The sequence below is a fragment of the Electrophorus electricus genome, chromosome 22 (assembly GCF_041902795.1).
Source record: "Electrophorus electricus isolate QZ-2024a chromosome 22, ASM4190279v1, whole genome shotgun sequence".
Taxonomy (NCBI): domain Eukaryota; kingdom Metazoa; phylum Chordata; class Actinopteri; order Gymnotiformes; family Gymnotidae; genus Electrophorus; species Electrophorus electricus.
In genome coordinates, this window is record NC_137518.1 from 12,675,001 (window position 1) to 12,700,703 (window position 25,703).

Here is a 25,703-nt window from a genome sequence, read left to right on the forward strand (position 1 = left end):
TCTCTCTCTCTCTCTCTCTCTGCCAGCGTCGTATCACGTTGGCCTACATAATGAACACAGTGCTGTGTTCTCGTGTTCTGCTCCTGTAAATAAGACTGCCCGAGTGCAGGATTTCTCACACGTCTGCCAGCAGCATTAAACCAGGGCTCACGCCCTGCCAGGATTTGTCTCTGGAAAGAGATGTGCCCTTAAGAGGAGTGTGAGATGGCTCCTCATGTATCTGAATCGTGGTGTTGTGAAGTGTGCCTCATGTTTCGAATATGATAATGACTGATCTTAGCATATGTAATACTAATGAATGACTAGAACATGTTTCCCACTAACAATGTCTATAAGGCCGACCACAAAAAAAAAAAAGTAAAAAAAAAATAAAATATATATATATATATATATATATATATATATATATATATATATATATATATATACACACAGAAAAACACATATACAAACACACACACCCATACGCATGCAAAGCACATACACAGCACACACACACACAGCTGAGTGGCAGTTTTCATTTCATCAGTCTGTGGCTCCTCTGTTCACTTTTGCACACTGTTTGTCTGCTTCCTCTAGAGAGCCACACCAGCCTCTCTGAGTCGTCCCTCTCTCTCTCCTTCTCCGAGTTGATTTTCTCTCCTTTTCTCTGAGTCGTCGCTCTCTCTCTCTCTCTCTCCTTCTCTCTGAGTCATCCCCCTTTCCTTCTCTTACTGCCTCTCCACACATCCCTCTCTCCCCTAACCTATCCACCTCGGGGCAGGAGTGTGATCTCAGTCTGGGTGTGTGTGTGTGGGGGGCATCCTGGAGGTCAGGGCGGTCTGGCCTTGTGCACACAGATCCTACTCTCTCTCCTACTCGACACACACAGCGTGGATGCACAGAGGGAACACACACACACACCAGGCTGCCAGGGGCTGACATCTCAGGGCACGGAAACACAACCAGCCAGGGACAGGCAGCAGTAATGAGGGGAAGGTGTGTGTGTGTGTGTGTGTGTGTGTGTGTGTGTGTGTGTGTGTGTGTGTGTGTGTGTCTTTCAAAGGTAAAGGAGGGAAGAACTAACCTGCGACTCAGGACATGTTGTGTGTGTGTTTCATCAATCCTGGTTTAATAAATCATTCCGGGAAATTATGTCAAAATGAACATTTTTTCCTGAAGTTGCCACCATGTTGCTGTTGGGAAGCAGCCCTAACTTTTACCATTTCTAACTTTTACCATTTCTATATCTCACTCAGGGTTCTCTGCACATTTGCATGAGTCAGTCGACTCCAAAAATAATAAAAAAGCATCTCCCAAGGTGAGGTTCACTGTGGCTGGCTGTGTGGGTGTGTGATAGTGCCATAGCCCCTGTGTTCAGATACAGTACACCTGCAGAAAAGTCCTCTACGGAAGCCCGGAAGCAAAAAAACAAACAATTCCTCCATTAATGGTGCATCAGTCCTATGCTTTGTGTGTATGTGTGTGTGTGTGTGTGTGTGTGTGTGTGTGTGTGTGTGTGTGTGTGTAAGCCCTTGTTAGTGAGCAGGGGGCAGGAGTCTCGATGCACAGGCTGAATATAGGGGACAGATGCCAAGTGACACACATCCAGAGAACAAAGACTGCACAACCTCTTACTGGCATAATGGGGTCAGAGGTGTAAAGAGACACACTGAGAATACACACACACATACACACACAGATTGCGCACATGCTCCACACACTTGCTCACCTGTTAATATACACATAAACATACATGAACACACACACACACACGTAACACCCCTCATCATTGGCACAGCCAATATGGTCTCTGTACAGCTACCCGACCAAAACGGGCTCACAGGAAGTTGAGACCCTTCCTCTAATCCACTATGCTTTAATACCCCATCACCACTGGGTATGAAAATGTCTGATGGTGACATCGTCATGGTGACAAACTGACCTTGCTGAGGTTATTTTACAGTGAGCTGGTGCTGCAGGTAAATGTGATATGACTGCAGTGCTGTGAGCCTCAGACAGCCCCGCCCACAGACCGACTGCAGTGATAGTGATGTGACCCTCAGAAGGCCCCGCCCACAGACCGACTGCAGTGAGGTGACCCTCACAAGGCCCTGCCCACAGACACCCTGGTTCCTACTGCACAATTAGAAGTTGTTTAAGCATCTGAAATTTCTACTCTTGATGTCCTCCCACAGTTTTAATCAGAGCAGCATCATTTTCAAAACTTCACCAGGGAACAAACTGTGCTACTTTAACAAGTTTGTGATGTTTGCAACATCCCATTGTTGAAAAATATTCAAGAATTTTGTGTGAGACACTTGGCAGCCAATAAATGAGATTTCACTGTATGTTTGCTGACAGGATATGGAAAAAGGTGTATATTTGCAGAATGGCTAACCTTGTACAGACACCTAGCAGATATGCCGCCTCATCATTTCGTGGGTTGAATGTTTTCTTGTAGCTCTATTTCAGAACCGAAAGACTCGCTCCTCAAAACTTCACATACTGTGTGAAAAGTGAATTAAATGTCGTTTCCACATACAGCACCGCTGATACCCTGTTCAACCACAGCAAAGAACTGAGTTAATGAACGGTCTCCTGACTGGCCTAAGGAAATAGATCCCTCATGATTAACAGATCAGTATCATGTGGTTCCTACTTTAATGAAGTCAATTGTTAACCTAAATTAATTAGCTATCAGACCTACCTCTTTGGCTTAAGAAGCAGATCTTATTAAAGGTAATTCTAACATTCCATAATCCTTACATACATTAAAATACTTAATTGATATTAAAAGCACAATTTAGGCAAGAATTAAGTGTCCAGTAAAACATTAAATGACACATTTTACCATATAGGACATCATAAATTAGAGTCACCGTAGTCATTTCAGGTGCATTGTGGGTAAAGGGTAGTGTTTCTCAGCATCTCACACGTCAGTATCCTGCAGGGGGTGTGAGAGGGTGGAGCCACGCTGAAGATGGGCCTCGTTCACACCAAAGCTAATGAGAATGATGTCACACATCCTCACACTCTCCTCTCACCAGACGAGGGATCAGATTTTGGACACACACGACACTCAAACACACACACACACACACACACAGTTGCATACAAGGGTAATGGTTTTCAGTGCTCATATGTGTTTTTACGTAGTAGTTATATAATAATAACACAACTACTACAGATACAATGTCCATTCAAATAAGTCTCTAGTTTGTGTACAGATTGTGTCTAGATTGTGTACAGATGAGCAAATAAGATTTCAGGCTAATGAGCCTCTGAACACACCCTGAACACACTCTGAACACGTCCTGAACACACCCAGAACGCACTCTGAACCCACCCTGAACGCTCCCTGAACACACCTGCACCCACTCTGAACACACCCTAAATGCCCTGATCTCCCTAACCAAGCCTTGAACACACTCAAAACCCACCCTGAACACACCCTAAATGCCTGAAATGCCCTGAACACACTCTACATACACTCTGAGCCCACCCTAAAAACACCCTGAACGTGCCCTGAACACACTTGAACTCACCCTGAACAGATCCTGAATGTGCCCCGAACACACCCTGAACGCACCCTGATTGTGTTCTGAACGCATCCTGAATGTGTCCTGAGCCCTAGATGAGTTCATCTCCACTGCCTCGCCTCGGCTGACACCCCGCAGGACACCCGAGAGAAAAGCCAGCGGGACACAAGGGAGAATAGTAAGTTTCTCTCGCTGCTCACAAGCACTTAGCATGTGCACCCTAACAAACGTGGCATCTGCCTAGCATGTGCTGAAAATAGACTGAGTGCAAATAGATTTTTTCCACCTCCTTAGAAAGGAGTGTTTAAATAAGTTTATACATAACAATACGTTACAATAAATTATGCAAAGTGATATCAGGTGGGTTATGAAGTCACCTGCAGCTGTGTTTAAATTTTGCACAAAACAGCTGAAGGTTGAATTATGAGACTGAAAGACCAGTGAGGTTCTTTGTATCTGTCCAGTCCTCATCATGGCCACCACGTCTGTCTTTATTTGTGTGTCTTTTCTTTTATTTGTGTTTCTCCCTCTATGAACTGTCATGTGCCGCATACACCATCAATCAGCCTGACGTTATCTCAGCATAACAGCCTCCGACGCGGCTAAATCGCGGGATGTGTGATCATCGAACAGGTTGTTTATACGGCTGGGTGGCCCAGGTGAGGCAGCGCATTTACACGCAAATCTATCTGCAGTAAAGCCTATTCAAAATGGCCACAAAGCTCCATCTGAGAAGGGGAACATGAGAGACAGACAGACAGAGACAGAGAGAGAGAGAGAGAGAGAGAGAGAGAGAGAGAGAGAGAGAGAGAGAGAGAGAGAGAGAGAGAGAGAGAGAGAGAGATTGATGCCCATACAAAGCCCCTCCTTTCCCTGTCTGGCTCATTCATACGTATACTCCAAGCGCTGACAGACTTCAACAAGGTAATCATATCTGTTGATCTGTGGGTGAGTGTCGAACACCGAGGCCAAATGTCTCCAATGGACTACACTCAAAGCCCAGTGGCACACTACAGCAGAAGACACCAGCCTTCTCATAGACAAACAAGGGGCATCACATCGGTCCCAATCTAAGAGACGGACTGGTGCTTCGAATTCAATAAAAACATGGAGATAAAAGTGCAAAAAATGAGAACATTTTGAAGGAGAAAAAAAAAAAAGGATTCTGCCAGTTTGTTGAAACATGTTCAGCGCTCAACTACGGAGAAATGTTGTTGCCCTGTCGCTATTGACGAAGCGAGGGAGTAACATATGTTCAAACCGAGGATTGTTTTAAGAAAGGTGCATTTTCGGCAGGCCCGACTGAGGCCGACACTAACGAGAGTCGATGTGGAGTTACTGTGGCGGACCGTAGCTGAGTTATCTCCCGCTTCCCGTACAGGGCATTAGCGAACGGCAGCCGCGTTCCCTGCGTCACACGCCGGTGTTTAATGGGACATGGCACACTCTCACGCATGCTTGAGGTGCTGGAGGACACGCCGAACGTCGTGCGTGGGGTTTGTCATTCAGAGAAGCAGTTTGGTGAGGGGTACGGTGACAACCAACCCAGAAGAGATAAAAAGAAATTAACAAACGACCTTTTAGTCAACAGCTTATCACCACCAAGGAAATCTAAGAATAGGGGTAGGTGGGTGTGTGTGATCATTAATGCACCGTTTATGACTACCCAATACCTGCCTCCTTATCCGTTAACCCAGCAGCAAACAAGACCATTTTAATAAATTATTTATTTATCAGATATATTAATTAAGATGGCAACTGTCAGACTCGGTGCCAGTCGCTCTCATTTGGACTGATCCGCGTTGTCCGTTCCCATTTGTTGATCTGCAGCCTTCGCTTCTCACGCCGGTTCTCAAGAGTAATTCCTAGAGCATCAGAGCCACCTTGTGTCCACCTGCGGTACTGCAGCACAGCCACGGCGCATCATCCCTGCGGTAAGTGCAAACGTCATCCTCTCCACACAGAAAAATATGTCATTCGGGCTTTTAAAAGAAAGACCCTTTTCACGGTTCTCGGCCAATTACTCTCTCGTTACTTTTTCCTCTTGTAAATGTCGCGTTTTGCAACAGTTTTACTCCCAATTAGCAAGGACCCAGCCTGTGGCAAGTGAAGGTAGGGGCCACTTTGAAAGTGACGCGCGCTGTCCGCTAGTGACGGGGAGCAGCGCGCGCGGGGAACGGAACCCTGCTGGACCCACGCGCCACGCCGTGACCTTCACGCCGCACCACTGCTCGTAATTAGCGCTCTGGTGGAGAAGAACAGAAGAAAACGAAACGTCTCCGCCTAAAGAATAAATAAAACAAACGGCCCTCATCTCCAAACCCTCCATCAGAGAGAAAGGAAGAGTAACGGTCGAGGGGGGGTTGGGGGTGGGGCAGCGTGTTGGTGGCATTTCTGGGGCCGAAAGAAAGGTCACCTTGTATTAGTATCCACAACACAAGAGGACAGGCGTAATTAAAGAAACAGGCGTAATTAAGCCAGGGGCCGGCGCAGCTGTCTTCGGGGAAGGACTTTGCATATCATGAATGATGCACAGACCAGGGCCGAGAGTGACCTTTTGCCATGCTAAAATATTTATGTACTGCTGGCCACTGACTCGCCGAGAGCGGGGCATTTCATGAATTATGCAAATCAGAATTAGTTAGCTCATGGGTGTCAATTAGCAGGGGGAGGGGGGGTGGTTGGGTGGCATGGACATTATTTCAGCTTTGCGCGTTATCATTTCGTTCGCGCTTAGAAGTGTACAGCTGGGTTGTGTGGACGTTGGGTCACTGTGACGGGTGTGACGAGCTTTACTGACCGGACAATTAACATCACACATATTAACACGGCCATCGCTGGACTGCACTACAGAGGTGGCCCAGAGTTCAGGACACACACACACTCGACCGCTGCCCTCAACATGTACAGGACACATACACATACACACACACACACACACACATACTCACACACATACACACACACACTCACACACACACTCACACATGACCGCTGCCCTCAACATGTACAGGACACACACACACACATGACCGCTGTCCTCAATATACACAGGACACACACACACATGACCGCTGTCCTCAATATACACAGGACACACACACACATGACCGCTGTCCTCAATATACACAGGACACACACACACATGACCGCTGCCCTCAACATACACAAGACACACACATGACCGCTGCCCTCAACATACACAAAACACACACATGACCGCTGCCCTCAACATACACAACACATACTGCTGCTGCTTCCCACAAATGACCACTATCACACACACAACCACTCACACTCACATACAACTATCGCCATCAGCACATGCGCGCACACACACACACACACACACACACACACACACACACACACACACACACTCACACACACACACACACACACACACAACCACTCACACTCACATACAACTATCGCCATCAGCACATGCGCACACACACACACACACACACACACACACACACACTCACACACACACACACACACACACACACTCACACAGATGCTGCTCTCCAAACACATAAATACGTGTCTTCACATCACCTCACACTCGTGTAGGTAGTGAATAATCACTCTGCATAACTGTCATTTCTGCACTATGTGCCGAATCTGCTACTCAGCGTAAAGGTCTGTGGAACCCTGCACAGCAGTCACCGAGTTGCTTTAACCTGTCAGGGTTTCTGCATAAACGAAACGATTTCTTATCTAGAAATTGTTGTGTAGCAAGATCAGAAGAATGGAGTCAAATGTTAAATGTATTTAATATTTTATTATTTTTAATTGATTCTTGTGTGTTTGGTGTTTTGCCAAGAGGAGAGTGTCTATAGGCCTAATTAATCCAGGAGGGCTGTGATTGGCCCTGGTCTACCTGTGCTTCCCCGCAGAGATCGGGTACCCCCGCACACCGGTCGGCATGACAACATAACCACGGCGACCAGGAGGATGACCCGCAAGAGCCACGCGGCAAACGAATTAGTCTTCCTTAGTTCCATCCTGAGAAAGAGAGAGAGAGAGAGAGAGAGAGAGAGAGAGAGAGAGAGAGAGAGAGAGAGAGAGAGAGATGGAGGGAGGAATTGTGGGAGAAAAGAAAAAGAGAAAGATGGAGAGAGAGACAAAAGAAGGTGGTGAGGAGAGAACGAGTGAAAGAAATGACTAAACACGTAACACATTCGGTATGTCATTAAAAAGAGAGCAAGGCAACTCTGAAGAGTACAGAAACTGTAGGCTGAAGATGACACACGGCAAACACCAGAGCAGACTGTGTATGTACTACATCACAAACACATCAATAAATGACACATATTATTATTATTATTATTATTATTAACACCGTATTCTTCTCTTTTATAGGAAACATAGAGACAGATCAAATCTGTATTTATGTTTCGTAAACATAATTACAAATAATAAGGATATGTTTAAGAGAAAATCATATGGTTGTAATCAATCAAACAGGTAGATAAAAGTCATGCTCTTTAAGAAATAAATGCAACATTATCCCAAACTAAAAGTATGCAAATATGCATGTATGAACATGTATGTGTATCTGTATATTATTTCTATATTATTTGTTAATTATTATGTTTTTGTGTATTTTATGATGTTCTTCAATTACACTACGACTATCATCACTCTCTAAGAATTTTGCAAAGTTTTTACAAGTTGTAAAGGTAATCCATTCAGATCTTCATCTTGAATGACAGAGAGAAAGAGAGAGAGACATCATGTAAAAAGGTTTAAAATGGTTTGAATAATTAAATTTTAAGCTCTGTGGGCCCCCGGTGTAAATGCTCCTGTTACGTGGAACACAACAGTGAGGGCAAAACTTCACTAGTTCAGTAACACGCAGGGCCACACCCACTCAACACGTGTGAGGCAGGGCCACACCCACTCAACACGTGTGAGACAGAGGGCCACACCCACTCAACAAGTGTGAGGCAGGGCCACACCCACTCAACACGTGTGAGGCAGGGCCACACCCACTCAACACCCCCTCGGCTGCGCGCGAGACAGCCTAGAGCTGTCCGTCAGAAGTTCCCTACAGACCTTTGGCTATCATGTCTTAACAGTTCCTCCTTCATGGAGTCCAGCCAAGATGCTGTTCAGAGTTCTCTTTACACGGCGTTCAAAAATACAAACACGCAAATGTGTAATAACAAATACGAGACAAAGGTTACACGATGGATAAGAGACGCAAAGAAGCAACCGTATTTCCTGAGGTGTTATGATGTAGGTCCTTGCAGGGCTGGTGAGAGACGTGGGGCGTGGTCTCACCCTGCGTACAACACCGTCTGATCACACGGGCTCCTGTGGGCGGGGCCAGCCGGACATCTCAGTCCGTCACCGCCTGCTTCAGCCCAGGTTTCTTATTCGCCTTGTCTATGCCTCAACCTGAGAGAGATAGATGGGGAGGAGGAGGAGGAGGAGGAGGAGGAAGAGTGTCAGAAGAGACGGAGAAACAAAAGAAAAAAGAAGTAGAAGGGAGGGGATGAGCAAATAGGAGAGAGGGGAGTTGAATTAGAGATGGGGGTCAGAGACAGGAGAAATAGCACAAGCAGAAGAGAAAGGAGGAGATGAGAGGAGAGGAGAGGAGGACAGAAGAGAAGGTAAACCAAGGAGGGACATGTTCAGAGACACATACCCCCTCTAAACACACACACACACGCACACACGCACAGACACGCACGGACACCACAGACATCCCACACGACACACATATAACGCACACACACACACACACACAGACACGCACGGACACCACAGACGTCCCACACGACACACATATAACGCACACACACACACACACACACACACACACTACAGACACCCCAAACAACACCCACATGCACACACACACACACACGGAGTAACCACAGAGATGAAGCTGATTTATTGTTTACAGTGGCTCACCTACCCGCTGGCTCTGAACAGTCTCACGATTACATCACACACTTCAGGGGAGAGAGAGCCCCCCCACACACACACACATACACACATACACATATGCTCCTATGCACACTCACACTTCAAACATACACACACGCTCACACACACACACACACACTTAATGCAGTGTCTCAGTGGGGTTTGCCCTGCACCGTTTCCACAAACAGACACACACAAACACTTAGACCTGAAAAAAAACCACCCCTGGACCGAAAAAACCACTTAGGCGTGTGCTCAACACCACCTTCAGGAGTAAAGTCAGCTACAGGCCAAGGGCAGTCATTCAGGGTGCGTCTCCCCTCCTCTGCTCTGGGAGCAGGAGGTCACATCAGGGTGAGTATCTCCTCCTCTGCTCCGATCTGCTCACACTGCACTGAGACCCAGCTGCCTGGACTCACTCATCACATCAACAAGCCCTCGTTACAAGCCCTGGTTAACAACACTGTCATTAATTACAATACTGTCATTAATTAACAATACCGTCATTAATTAGAATGATTTATATTGCAAGCATAATTTTTATGTATTACAATTTCTGTGCATTCTCTACCAAGTGTGTATACTTTATATATATATATATATATATATATATATATATATGTGTGTATGTGTGTGTGTGTATGTGTGTGTGTGTGTGTGTGTAAACAAAAATGGTTTACTCTATTTATTTTTGCCGTTCTTATTAGAGCTGCTCTCTAGCTATGACTGCAGACAAAAGAAAAAAAAATCTTGCAATGAAATGCAAATGAACAAAATAGCAGAATAGGATATAAATAATATTGCATTTTAACTTTTTCAAGATTACTTATTATGTTTTGGATGACTTCAAGAAAGAAACATGTAAACAAATTAAAAGCATGAATATGCATGAGGAATAATTACCTATTCGCATGTGACTGCTTAAAATCCTAACCATGCACTATTTAAGGTGTGACTCCTTTAGGGAAAGAAATATTTAATTGCTTTACATATCTTAAAATAAACTGGCATAATAATAATAATAATAATAATAATAATAATAATAATAATAATATGAAGAATACGTTTTCAAATAAACCTGCAGTAATCTCAAAGTAATCTGCCTGCACAACACTTTTGTGACGTCAAACAAATTTGATTTCTAATTACAATTTCATCCTGTAACAAAAGCCTTGTTACAATTTCAAACTAATTCCAAGATTACGCAGAATAAAATATGGCATTAAAATCGCAATTTAAATCTAAATGTATCTGATAATTTACGGGCGATTCGGGGTTTTTTTTGGGGGGGGGGGGGTGGTTAGCACAGCGGTCGCTGTTGCCCTTTTTCGCCCCCTAGTGGCCAGAGAGTGTCAATTACAATTCCCACCGAGTAACAACAACATATCAGGACACAATCTCCTTCAGCTTTCTGTAAAATTTATAAGACACATGATATTTCAGATATCACGCAGCGATGGTCGAAATAAGTCTATGCGCTGTCAGTGAGACAGAGAGAGAGAGAGAGAGAGAGAAAAGAAATGTCCCGTCAGCAAGAATAACGACAATTTTCAAAAATCAGTCCCAGGAGTTTATTTGTGTTCATTCTTGTCCTTAGCAATAAAGCGTTCTCAATCCAGTGCTGAAGAGGTAGGATGGGAGTGTGTGTGTGAGAGAGTACACATTTGCCATTCTCTTTACACAGGCAGGTGCATGGTGCGCATTTTTAACATCTTTCTGCAACACAGGAGTCTCGTGGCATCTGCCACTGGACTCTTGGGACTGGAGAAGAGGACGGCGAGGACTCCCAGAATGCTGTGTGCCTCTCTGCAGACTTTATTTAGTTAAATGTACTGCTTCAACGTGCCAAAGCGTGGAATTGCGTGTCTTGAGCTAGTTGAATTGTGTGTGTCTTGAGTTAGTTGAATTAATTTTGTGTTAATTGTGTTGTGTTAATTGCGTTCTTTACAATTTATTCTTCACATTTCAGGAGAAATGTTTTGGACATATTTGATTTGGTGTTTTGATTTTATTTTGGTTTTGCAGTTCTAGTTTGATCATTAAAAGAGATCCTGGGGGGTGACTCACTACCTGAGTCTTCTTGGGAGAAACCTTCTTACTTTTGCTTAAATAATGATTTAAATTACAACTTTTTCTTCTACTTGACTATTAACTATTAATTTAAAGTAATCAAACTTTTATTTGAGGACAGTTTTTGGTGACTGTTCCTGTATCAGATAGTCTCACACATTTACTGTTATTATCACATCAACACAATTTAAATTTACCACATAATACTTGTGTCTCTGTTTATGTATTACATCTCTCTCTCTCTCTCTCTCTCTCACACACACACACACACACACACACACACACACACAGTATGTGTGTTATTTATACGACCTTTTAATATAAAAGGCTCTTCAGAAAGAGAAGAGACCTGGCATGGTGGAGCTCATCAGAACAAGGACAGGGACTGTCTGCTCGGGAGAGCCTGTATCAGGAGGTCCTTTTGATTTACACCTGGCATGACCTGAATCACACACACACACACACACACACACACACACACACAAATGCACACGCGCACACACACGCACATAAACACGCAAACACACGCACATAAACACGCAAACACACGCACATGCACATGCACTCACACATGCACCTTAGACTCGCATAAGCAATACATTTGACACACTCGTACAGACACACATGCATATGGCAGACGTCTCTCCTGTTACAATCTACCGCTCATGTAAGACACTCGGCTCTCAGTCACGTCTGTTCACGCACATCTACTTCTGCACATTTGCTGCCAGTTCGAGATACTGCATAAGATACGTTTTTAAAAAACATCCCAAATGTAGCTGTTAGCCGTTGATCCATGAAAACCATGAAAGCCATCAATACACCTTGTAGGCTGTGACTTGGTCGGAAAACAAACACTAAATAATAAATACATCTAAAGAACATTGCAGGTGAGTAACTGCAGTGTACTGTAGTAAGAGATGTAAAGATATTCAGAATTATACGTGTGTGTTTGTGTATTTATGTCTCAGACCTCCTGTTTCTCTGGAAACCTTGTGTACTTCTCTACAATTTTACATATATATATATATATATATATATATATATATATATATATAGAGAGAGAGAGAGAGAGAGAGAGAGAGAGAGAGAGAGAGAAAAACAGATAAACGGTATGTTTGAGACGGAGGTGCTTCGGCATCTGTGCACGCAAAGTGAAGCACGTCACTACAGTTTTGAATATCTCCTAGTGCAGTTCCTCTCCTGGAACGTTCTACAGATCACCGTGGCCCCTGCAGCACAGAGCACAGAACCGCGCGTTTGCTGGTGCGGCCAGTCCAGTGTGGCCGTGTGTGTGTGTGTGTGTGTGTGCTTATGCAGAGTCACATTAAAAAAAAAAAAGCGTCCTCCATCTCAGGTTGCTGAAGGCTGTGTCTCCTCACATACATGCCCCACGATGCACCTGGAGAGGAGTGCACCAGAAAGCCATTAGGAACTTCAGCACCACCAGTGAGAGGATTATTGCTGGGAAACAGCCCACACGAGGCTCACGCACAGCACCGGAACACGCCGAGATCGGCTCTCCAGGGGCCGGTGGGGTTGGGGGGGGATCCAGCTCCCTGCCTGCCCCATCTACTGCCCCTGTGTGCCAGATAAACACAAGTGTATCTGTGGGGAATCTCACCAGCCGTGTGTGTGGGTGGGTAGTTTCATACTGTGCGCGTTATCAGCGTGTATGCAGACGAACGCTGCTTTCTTCTCTCTATCTTCCGCTCTCTCTATCTCTCTCCATATATCTCTCTCGCTTCCTCTTTCTCTCTCTATCTATTATATATCCCTCTCTGTATCTCCCTCCCTATCGCTCTCCCTCTCTCTTTCCAGATATTGTCTATGATAAGCAAACAATTTTACCCCCTACACTACAGCCAAATTGGATTCTTTCGTGCACTTTGCTGCATGTGTAGCTGAGTATTTGTGTATGTAGGACTGGATGTATTAGCCACTTCATTCTTTCCCAAAGTTTTGAGGACTTGGTTTTGTGTTGAACTTTTTAGTCAAGAAAACCGTAGATAGCACTTCTGAACGTGCCCAGTAACACGTTTTTTTTTTTGGTTTTTTTATCATTATTTCCCTTTTCCAACTTTAAGATTTGGTCGCTTTAAGAATTCTGTAATTTTTCTTCCCCTTTGGGAGCTGGAATATCAGCTAAAAAAAGCCTTTCAAATTCTAATGTAGAAACCATCAAGAATAACATTCTTTACCCTCCATCTTTTCAGAGAAAGTTGTTCTTTTGGCGATTAAAATGTTTGGACAGCAACAACTTGCAAACTGATCTTTTCCTTTCAAATCACACGCACACGCACACGCACACGCACGCACACACACACACACACACACACACACACACACACACACACACACACACTGTTAATTGCTTTGTGCTACACACTCTCGTGAAAGCGTTTAAGCTCCTACAGCAGACAGTGTGTGTGTGTGGACCGGAGCTCAGAAACGGTTACACGATCCTGGTGAAAACCACCTGCCACGTTCTTTCACGCCAGCAGAGAGAGAACGCAGCGGACGTCTCAAGAGAAACTGCAGAGAACGGCCGCGTCCGGGGCCATTGCCTGAAGTCCCAGAGACTCCGCTCTCTCTATTGACTCGGGAAGGAGAGGGAGGAAGCTAGCGTTACCCAGGAATTGATCGTCTCTCCACTTAAGCCCCGCTCGGCCCGGCGCTGCCGGGACCCCCAGCTCTGTCCTTAAGATCCGATGACTCCAGATGTGGGTTTGGTTTTTTTGCTTTTTGCTATTTTACTCTTTTCTCCGCCCAGACAGAGGAAGGAAGCAGAGTTGTAACAGGAGTCCGCTACTCAGAACGCGTATGAACCCTGCAGAACTTTAGGATAGCTCCATGAAGTCTGGTGGGTGTGGATAACCCACACACACACACACACACACACACATTATAGACTATATATACATTAACAAAGAAAGAAAGACTCTTTCATATAAATCATACAAGCCAAATCAAGAGGCTTTTGTTTCTTACATGTTGTTACGACACATTTTCCATGTTTTTTTCTTCTTCATTTATTCACTAAGTAGATGTGCAATGGTTTTGTCTCATTTGGATGTATTTTATTCATTCACATTTCCACTTGAATAGTTGACACCCCTTCTGCTCTGTTTTGTCATCATGTTCTCATGTTCTCCTGTTCTCGGTGTGTGTGTGTGTGTGTGTGTGTGTGTGTGTGTGTGTGTGTGTGTGTGTGTGTGTTCTGCATTGCTGTTTGCTTTATGAGCAAACAGACACACTAGCACTAACAGTCTAATAAACTTCCTCCTAGGCTGCCACACACACACACACACACACACACACACACACACACACACACACACACACACCCATTCCACAGCCGTGTTGAGCTCAGAAAGAGCTGATAGGCTGAGATGTCAGCCTCCTAAACCTTAAGGACGGCCCCGTATCTGCTACGTATCTGCTCCATATCTCCATCAGCTCAGCTCACCCCATCCATCACCTGCCTCCATCACAACAGCAAGGGCAGAGGGACAGAAAGCCAAACAAGTTGGCGTAAACAAGTCGGCGTAAACAAGTCGGCGTAATGGCTGGCTGAGCACTCCTCCAAGCGGTGAGCCAGCGTGGCGGACGAACGTCTCAGCGCTCGGTGACATCACAGCTCAAGCAAGCTTGTGAAGTGTGTGTCATATCCCAGCCTATCCTTACACTCTCCTGTGTTTCCGTCTGCTGCCTAGCACGGCGGGGTCGTCCACCAGTGTTGGAGCTCCTCACCATGGAGACAGCCCCAGAGTAACCACAGCGCAGGGACCATTTCTGTTCTCCGTCACGCATGGCATGTCTAATCAGGCTGAGTTACCTGGTCCCACTTTATTCCACAGTGAACTCATGGCGGCTGCTACTCTGGTGGTGGTGTGGCAGGACATAGCGGGATAAAGTGGGTTGTGGCAGGACGTAGCGGGACATAGCGGGGCGTAGCTAGCCGAGGGTGATGAAGCGTGGAGGTTCCGTCCTGTTGGGTGTGGTGTGCAGTGTGTGTGTCAGCTAGCGGTCTCACCACAGCTGGAGCCGTAAAAACCGAGAAGGTTTCTCCCCTTCTCTCTCACACTAGACCTACACATCACTGTACCAGAACCATACAGTCACTCTTTCTCTTCTGCACCATAATTCTACTCTGTCTGTCTCACACTCACTGCGCCTGTCTCACACTCACTGCGCCTGTCTCACACTCACTGCGCCTGTCTCACATTCTCTGCGCCTGTCTCACACTCACTGCGCCTGTCTCACATTCTCTGCGCCTGTCTCACACTCACTGCGCCTGTCTCACATTCTCTGTGCCTGTCTCACACTCACTGCGCCTGTCTCACACTCACTGCGCCTGTCTCACACTCACTGCGCCTGTCTCACACTCTCTGTGCCTGTCACATTCTCAAACAAGCACCATCACCACCACTGTGAGAGGCTATAAGTGTAGAGTGGCTCTCAGCTGTATTTCAGGCCGTGTCGTGTTCTGTGGTGTACAGTAGTAATTATACAAGTTGTAACAAAAGACAGCCAGGAGGGTTCACCGCTGTGCTAATCCAGCCAGCCGCCTCCTCCACTCACTAATTCCAGATGAGCCACATTCAGATGAACCAGCTCACCCATCATACACCTGCTCACCTGCCTCCTGCCCCATCTGATCTAATGTCAGATGGCTATGAATGTAATTACACTACTTAAAGCCTTAGTCCCAGGTATACTGTACGAGACAGACACACCAGTTAATCACACTTTGGATTCAAATGACGATTAAATGAACATAAACAAACTCCATGCCAAGACGCATTTGAATTTTGCTGTGAGGGAGACCAGTTAGGTTTGTGAAGTCCTTCTCTCTCTCTCTCTCTCTCTCTCTCTCTCTCTCTCTCTCTCTCTCTCTCTCTCTCTCTCTCTCTCTCTCTCCCTCCCTCCCTCCCTCCCTCCCTCCCTCTCTCCCTCTCTCCATGTTCTTCTCTCCTGGCCAGCCTGCAGTTACGGGCTTCTTCTCGGACACCAGTGTGGCACCCCCGTCCCCCCACCCGCTCCACTGCCTGTCCAGTCCATTGGGTAAAGCGCCCTCATTATTTCTCACTCCTCCATTGCTAACGACCAGACAGCCACACGCAACGCTGCAATTACATTTATGACAGAACAAACGGATAGAGATAGAGGGGGAGAGGGAGGGAGAGAGAGAGAGAGAGAGAGAGAGAGAGAGAGAGAGGGAGAGAGAGAGAGAGGGGAGAGAGAGAGAGAGAGAGAGAGAGAGAGAGAGGGAGAGATGGTGTCTGATCAATTGTTCATTTGACAAAGTCACTGAAACATGCAGCCACTGCCAATAAGTGAATTAGTTTGTCTGTGAGTGTGGTTCCATATTGCTGTTCACTCTGATCCCTCTAACCTCTGATCCTTATTCCCTGTCACTAAAACACACACACACACACACACACACACACACACACACACACACAAACACACACACACACACACACACACACACATATGCATACTGGCATATGCACTCATGCACACAAAGCAAATGACACGGGTGCGCGCACATACACACACACACACACACACACACACACACACACACAAAAATAGTAATTGACAGACATACACACACATACACTGGTGCATGCACAAAGACGCTAAGCGTATGATTACTGAGTCATTTGCATGTAAGTTTGCACTCACAAACACACACACACACACAGTCACAGATAACCATACACACATACACACACACCCAACCATGCACACAGGCACACACACCCATTCAAGGACAGTATGTTGAACTGAGAAGGGACCTTAGCTGAAGTCTGCTGAACTCACACACACAAACATGCACACGACCACACACCCACACACCCACACACACACACACACACACAAACACACACACACACCCTCCTTGAACTTCAGCTCTTACCCAGAAACCCTCTTGCTCTAAAAAGCCTCTTTGCCATGTCTGCATTCCCCACTGAAGAAACAAGAAACAAATCAACCTCACAGAAATCAAACAGAATAGAGTCTGATTGATTACCGTCCGGTTCGAGCCAAAAAATAAACCCATTCAAAGTTCTGCATAGTGCATTCTCAATAAATCAGCATTCAAAAGAAACTTTTCGCTCTCAGAATGACAGAGCAGACAGCAGACACCATGGTGAGGGAGTCCAGCTATCCGCCAGTTACCCCAAAATCAACACCCTATGATTTAACCTGAAACCTCGGGTACCCAGCCCTGCCCCCGGAGGGCCAGCCGCACGCAGAGTGTAGCCCCACCTTCCGGACACCAGGCTGGAGTCTTCCACACAGATGAACAGGATCTGAACAGCTACGGTTAGGACTGTCCAGGGCTTAGTCGTCATAGCGACATCTGGCTTGTATATTCATATCGTAAAGACACTAAAGAACTCAGCAGGAGGCCTGAAGGTTACGTTCATACATCTTTAAGGTCCAGCTCTTTCCACCGCATACATGGCCATGTTTGTTGGCTGTATTTTAGGGTCCTATGTGCGTGCCCAGCCCCCTGGTCCTCTGTAGTACTGCTGTCCTGAAGCACAAGTCAATCGTACACTCCATCACACCAAACCGGCGTTGACAGTGACATGAGTATCATACAGCCGGTTCTATCAGAGACATATTACATATTGATTTTCTTCCATCATATGCTTAGTCTCACTGCTCAGATTACATTTCAGCTGACCAGGCCAAAAACGTTTTGGGCATTCATGCCTTATGTGCTGTAGTGCCCTACACCCTATTCCCTACACCCTAGACCTACACCCTATGCCCTAAAACCTAGCCCTAAGCCCTACGCCCTACACCCTAGCCCTACGCCCATCACACAGCGGAGAGAACTCCGAGATGTGCAGGGCACAGTACTGCAAACTGCCACACATAGATCACGCCATGCTGTGGTGTCCCACACTGCGTGCCTTATGCTCTGTGCTGACTACTCCGCTACTGTTCTGTACACCGGTACCCTTGGCCTATGGCTTACACTCCATGCTGCTTGGTGTGTTCTGCAAACCAGGCCTCTTTTGCACATCTGTAATTCTAAGGTCATGATTAAGGGAGGACTATTTATTAATTGAGGACTTTTATCCATCATGTTACAGGATGGAAAGTGCTGAAAGGAGCAGCACTAGGACCGGAAGTGGAGAACACCGTACAGGCTACACCCTGCACCCTGCACCATGCAACCTACACCCTGCACCCTGCACCATGCAACCTACACCCCGCACCCTGCAACCTACACCACGCACCCTGCACCCTACACCCTGCACCCTACACCCTACACCCTACACCACGCACCCTGCACCCTGCACCCTACACCCTACACCACGCACCCTGCACCCTACACCCTACACCCTGCACCCCACACCCCGTGCCTCTCGCCCTAAGATCCTACACAGACATGCGGTCATTCTTCGCCCTCGGGCCTTGTCGCTGGTGGATGTGCCAGGGAGAGCTCTGTGCCTCACTGAGTAGGAGTACAGGAGTCATACACAGTCAGACAGCAGCAGTGTGTGTAGTCACACACATTCACCGAGCCACTCACCCCAGCCTGCGCATACACCTGCTGACAGCGTGGAGAGCTAAACACTCCTACAGGCTTCACACACACCCGCACACACACGCACACGCACACACTCACTCACGCACCCGCACACACTCTACTCACATTAACAAAGATTCAAAAACAAACACTGATAAAGACAATCATATGCAAGACCACATGCAGACACATTCAAAATGACACAGCAAATTTAAACACTCATACATATTTCTTGTCATTATCCACCTGTCCTGACAGTCCTCTTAAATGGCTAAATATAATACCGTTACCTCTATAAAGAAAATTGTTAGCAATCGACTTACAACCTCTGCAACTCCAAAACCACATTCTACATCCATTTGTTCAACCCACAGATGCACTTATATCATCCCACAAAAATACATAAATAAATAACTCTTGCCCATTCACTAAGCTGTTTTTGCCATACACATGTAACCTGAATATATCATCAGTGCTCTACTCTGCAAGGCAACCCTATACCACTAAGTGGACTACTGCCTTTACCCCACTGTCAGACTGTTCCACGCTGCTTACAAAATAATGCAGGATGTATTAACCAGAATACAGGAGCGCTGGCGGCAGGTCAGATCTCCCCAGCAGCCTGTTGTTACCATGATTCAGTCGTTTCTCTCAAAAACTCTGATCTCAGGTCAAATCCGTTGAGTGTTATTTTTGGAGGATTTCCTTAGGCGATGCGCGGCCCGTGGACTGAGGGGAAATCCCGGCAGGAAAGACTCCTAAGGTTAAGGAACAAGGCATTTTCGACAGCACCTCGGCTGAAAGAAGGGATCGGACTGGACTAAACAGCGTGAGAGGTAAAGGAGAAAGAACAAGTGATGAAGAGAGAGAGAGCGAGAGAGAGGGAAAGCACATCCGGAGATCTCTCGATGTGAAGCGACCCAGGGCAACCCACTCTCCATCTGTACCCCCTCTGTCTCGCCATCATTTCATCCAACCCCTCTCCTCCAGGCTCATGTGTTCACAAAGAGGAGAGGAGGGGAGAGGAGAGAAGAGGAGAGGAGAGGAGGGGAGAGGAGAGGAATAATAGTGGAACACAGATAAAGTGTGTAGAGGGAGGGAGCTCTGTGGCGTTGAGCTGGTCGCCTCCAGACAGGCTCAGCACTGTCTCGCTTTCTCACCTCTCAGTCTTTGTCTGTCTCTGCCTATCTCAAATGAAGCTTGGCAATCCCAGGCCTGAATAAAAGGAACAATTGTGTGTGTGTGAGAGAGAAAGAGAGGGGGAGAGAGACAGATGGACAGTGTCAGAGACAGAAACGGACGTAGAAAGACAGAGACAGACAGAAGGAAAGAGGGACAGATAAAGAAAGTGTCTGTGCTACTTGTCTACAGAGGCGCAGGTCAGGTCAAGTAGCCTTGGGTTGAACTATGGAGCTCGACTGTTAATGTGACCGTCGGTGAGAATTAGGTCCCCAAACACCACCACCCTCTCTCTCTCTCTCTCTCTCTCTCTCTCTCTCTCTCTCTCTCTCTCTCTCTCTCTCTCTCTCTCTCTCTCTCACACACACACACAGCGCTGCTCTGCCTCATGCTCATGACTAAAGTAATCATACGAATGTCTGTGGTGTCCTCTCACGCAGCACAGCAACAGAGAGGGGAATAATGATACCCTCAGTACTTATTGGGGAGAACGAATCGGAGAACGAGAACGGGAGAACCGCGCGCTGGCTAAGGGGGTGGAGACGGGATGAATAGCAATTACAACACGATACGGGGAAGATCTCATTACTGCACCAATTAACATGCATCAAGCCATTTTTCGGTGCCAGACAAAGGCCACAAGGGAGAAAGTAAATAAGTATGTGTGCGTGACAGCGAGCGAGCGAGCGAGCGAGCGCGCGCGCGCGCGAGAGAGAGAGAGAGAGAGAGAGAGAGAGAGAGAGAGAGAGAGAGAGAGAGAGAGAGAGAGAGAAAGAGAGAAAGAGAAAGAGAGAGAGTGAAGACGGGTGATTCATCCTCATTAAAAATTTTGTTTCATGTTTTTTTTTTTTTTTTTTTTAAGGCTTCACGAAGAAATTAGTCAAAGTCTTTATAGTACATTTCAGGGATACGTAACACTGCCCCGCTTTGATGTCTAGCGACCGTAGCCCGCGCGCTCCAGCGCGTTTTCTCTCCAGCCCCGCGACTACGACTTCACCACGCGACTGAAATCCACGCAAAACGACTGCGAGCGCCGGGAAAAGCGGCGTGAAAAGCGCCGGGAAAAGCGGCGTGAAAAGCGCCGGGAAAAGCGGCGTGAAAAGCGCCGGGTCAGCGGATCAGCCTCGCGGACCACTCAACAGCCACCGGGATGCCCCGAGCCTGCAGCGTCGCGCGGCTCAGCCCGCAGTGCATCGATCGCCTCTCGATCTTTCACGCGCTCAGGCGTTTTCCCTCGTTTTGCGTCGTTTTCCTGGCGAGAGCCGCGATGTTAAGGTTCATGTGTGGACTGCCGAGCCACTCCGATAACTACCCGGCTGCGACAGAGGGTCAGGGAGACCAGACGCGCATGAAACAGGACATTTATCAAGGAAAGCAGGGAGTCATGTTTCTTATATCGACGCGTTGTAACGCGTTAGTTGCGCGTTTAATAATGATCGCTTTGCTGAGTCGGATCTCTGCTTCCGCTCCCTGCGCTGCACTCGCACGGAGGGCATCGCACGTCTCACTACTCAAAGTTTCACTCTTCTCTCGCTACGATCTATATTTAACAACGACTGTACAGATACCACAAACACTTATGTCAAACACATCTGACACGAGGAACCCGTACCGTAGAGATCGATGCCGCCAGTCGTGATTTTTTTGAAACCTCTGTCTTACCGGTATCTATTGTAGTTTGTGCATTCCTTCTCGCCGGCTTCGGAATGCTGACGGGTTCTGCGGAGGAGCTGCTGTGACTTTCTACTTTCTCCTCATGCCGCCGATTCCTGACTTGTCACGGCGGGGCAAGCGCGAGGGCCGTGTGTCTATCTCGTGGACCCCGAGCGGCCAAGTGCGAAACGGAGACGACGGCACCAGGCCGACGCGCATGCTGTGCTCCTGGAGTTCCCGAGTGCGTTTCTCCGACCTTTTATTAGGAATCTGACCGCTGCCAATAACTTACAGAACATATAACGAGAGGGACAAAAGAAAAACAGAAAAAAAATTGTCTTCGCCGTTAAAAGCTCAGCAACGAAGTAAATCCATACAGAGAAAAAAGAAAGGTTATTGCCTCGTAACGTTCCAGACTTTTTTTTTGTTAACGAGTTATTATTAACTTGCGATGGCGCAGCCCCCCGTCGCACCGGGCCCGTTACCGCCTTGAGCGTGAGTGATGGGGAGGTCTGAGATAATCGCTGCGTCTCGTGCACTCCTCCCCCACCGCCGTGATCAATTTGACAAGAGAATCGCGAACTCGCCTCGGTTATTCCGCGCACGTGCGCTGGCTGCACCCGCCTCGCTCGCAATTCTTCCAAGTAGCCACGCGTACCGATGTCATAGTTCACGAGTGTTGAAGTGTGTGTGTGTGTGGGGGGGGCTTCACCGTGCGCACACACACACAAAAAAGCCTTTCGGTGGGAGGGAGGGTCCATTTTGAAGTGGTTTGTGTTTTGTCAGTCAGAATGACACTTCTGTTGTACCCATCTCTCCGAGTAATGGAGTTTTAACAATTCGCCTGAACTGAAAAGCTCTCAGTTGGAGATCGATTCAGTCGATCTCCTTTTGGTCTTACATTCCGGGTCCCAAGTTGGACACGATGATACATTTCTGTCATCTACAAATGATGATATCGATATCTAATCACCCCTCGAATGAGTTCTGAAGGGTATTCCATCACAGATATCAATTTCAGATCACAGAAATAGTTAGCGCTCGACACTGATTGCAGAGTTGCCCAATCACATGGTCTATCGCGAGCGTTTAGACCGCGCGACCATTAATCACGATGGCACGTGAGGCGGTGAGATTTCCTTCCCACCTTCACTGACAGAGTAGAGGAACCGGAGGGTCGTCACACACCACGAGCGTCCCGGGTATCCTACAAGTGGCCACGGAGGGTCTGCGTGAAGGGAACGCTTTATTACGCCGGCAGAATCGACAGGACCTCTCGTCCCGATGCAGTTTATCTGATATTAATATCGAGAAGAAAAACACAATATTTTGTGTGTGAAATGTTACAATCAATAAAAAGCTACTAATAAAAAATTAAAAGCAGATAAACAATCCACCCTATTAAGAGGGGGGCCGTAAGCCATTAACAATTGAATTGTATACAAAAAAAAAAAAAAAATTTACATTCAGTATCCCAAAGCTATTAATTTTCACGAATGAATATGCTCTTCAGCTCGGACCTTTAGGCATGCCTTATAAAATATTAACCACACACAACCTTGTGATGCTCCACCAAACGTAGACTACTTGTGCTGAAGGCACCGCGGGTGAAAACGCTGGCCGATTGCACTTTCTGTGTATCGAGTTATATCGCATCTTACGGTGCAATGCGCAAAATATTCAGATGTGACCGAAAGGAGGGGAAGCGCAAAGGGCGACGGCGACACGCCGGTAGGACGGAGGTACTCCTGTTCCGTAGCTGGGTGCCGGAACACGTCGGACACATGCAACAAATGACACGCATCCGCACATTCACGATCTTTGCAGACAGAGATCTGCGATGACCGCGGGCCCGAGCGAGCCTAAGCAGCTTCGTAGTTTCGTAGTTCACCAAACACCGCCGAACTACATCGTTCCAGGACCATGGACAGCCACCGTTTACCAACCCGTCGTGAACTTGTGAAACATGCGCCTCTGCTTTGCACGTACAACGCAAAATAGATAGATAGATAGATAGATAGATAGATAGATAGATAGATAGATAGATAGATAGATAGATAGATAGATAGATAGATAGATAGATAGAGCGACAAAAAATACTAGAAAGGTTGTTCTCTGTTATAAACTCAATTTTGGATTATTCGTTTCGTACGCATAAAGACGTGCAAAGGCTGTTCGAGTTCTTGCCTTCGTTAAGATATATGCTACTAAAGCAGAATAAAACGTTAAATCGCTGATAGAGGACGACGCGAGGAAAGGGCACAGAAGTCCTGCGTGGCCTTGTGAAGAGCGCGCGCGTTATAGGATCCCCGCGGAGACCGCTCCCCTCTCGCGCTGAGCTCTCTGAGGGGAGCATTATGGAAATATCTAGTCATAACTTGAGGAATATTTCTTCCAACTCAATCAATATTTCCACATTTATCCTCGGAAAGAGAATGTTTTCTTGCTTTGTGGGACGCCTGGAGACGCGGACCTGTAAGATGAGCCGTCGCTAAATTTATGTCTGTTCGGTGGTGAGAAATGTTGTCTTTATCAAATGAATTAGATTAGGCGTCGATACACAGAGGATAATGGATATTACGCGTAACGACGAATGGAAAACGCGGGAGACGAGGACGATAGACGACGAAAAACAAAATCAAATCCGGATTGTGGCCTAGCAGATGAGAGTCGCGCGTGAACGGCGCGCGTTAGATCGTCGCGTATCAGCGCGGCATTGGGAAAATTCATTTATTCAAATATTGACACACCGGGAAAATGAATTAAAGTGATGCCACATCAATGAGCAGCCCAGCCTCGCCTCGACTAAGTAAGTTAGGCGTGAGATTTTGACTGATTTTGGCAATAAGGGAAGAGGGTCTTTATTACATTTTACATTGCAAAAAACAGCGTAATAATGTCTCCGCTCCACGCCTGCTTGAGGTACATTTTGTAATAGCGGGGGGAAAAAAATGCTTATTCGTACGATTTACCTCACAGCAAGGCTTGAGATTTATAAACAACGCCGTTTCGCCCTGACACGCTCCCCACCGTTCCCGTCACGCCACCGCTTTCAACACGACACAGCAGGGATGCCCGCGTGTAAGGTTAGCTGGGATTCACCTGTTCAAGAGAACAGGTAAGACGTCGCGCGGTTATCAGTCAAGTGCACCTGAGCTTTGGTACCGCGAGCGTCAGCCAACAATGATCGCGGACGAATGCTGCGCGAGGCGATCAGTAGACCGCCTTGCACCTGCTGGGGGTCGGAAATTAACGGCACGTGCGTCCGCGCGTATAACCGTATACAGTTCGTTTGTTTTTTTCTTTCAGTAATCAAAACGCGAGGGCGAAACTATTAGAGCATTGGCGAGAAACCGATGTGTGCGTGTTAATTCCCAACTTTCTCCTTCAAATGAACGAATCTAGAGATGCACATATAAATGACCCTCTCCAAAGTCCACATCCGGAAAGTCACGCAGTACACGCTTTTCCATATAGCCAGTATTATTTCCCCCCTAGTTTAGCTTGGCTATGTACTTCAAGGTCCTTCGGACAACTCATTAGTTTAAGTCTCAGCTACTCAGAGGACAGTACAAATAAATAAATAAACAAGGTACCTTAATATGTTTGAAAACGGCAGCGATCTCTTAAGTGTCCACGCCGGCGCCAGGTTCACCACGTCCATCTGCGGTGCTGTACCGCCATCTAGTGGCAGGTACATGTCAAAAACAAAAGATAATTCTGGTTGAGTTTTAAGGTCATGTAGATTAATGACGGTGACAAGACTTAACGGCGTC

The 25,703-nt window shown here is 46.7% G+C and overlaps 1 protein-coding gene across 2 annotated transcripts in view; it reads right to left on the reverse strand.

Moving 5' to 3' along the window:
• The window catches only part of tafa4b (TAFA chemokine like family member 4b), a 37,524-nt gene extending 11,918 nt beyond the window's left edge, over positions 1-25,606 (reverse strand). Inside the window, exons 1-3 of one of the 2 annotated variants that reach the window (XM_027015486.3) lie at positions 25,524-25,606; positions 8,814-8,930; positions 7,408-7,532 (exon numbers count right to left, since the gene is read on the reverse strand). In XM_027015486.3, the coding sequence (XP_026871287.1) occupies positions 7,408-7,531 (124 nt within the window). In that variant the 5' untranslated portion in view covers position 7,532; positions 8,814-8,930; positions 25,524-25,606. Of the gene's footprint in view, positions 1-7,407; positions 7,533-8,813; positions 8,931-21,936; positions 22,469-25,523 lie in introns of those variants that run through there. The other variant, XM_027015485.3, reaches the window with a different exon arrangement.
• Positions 25,607-25,703: the final 97 nt, after the last annotated feature.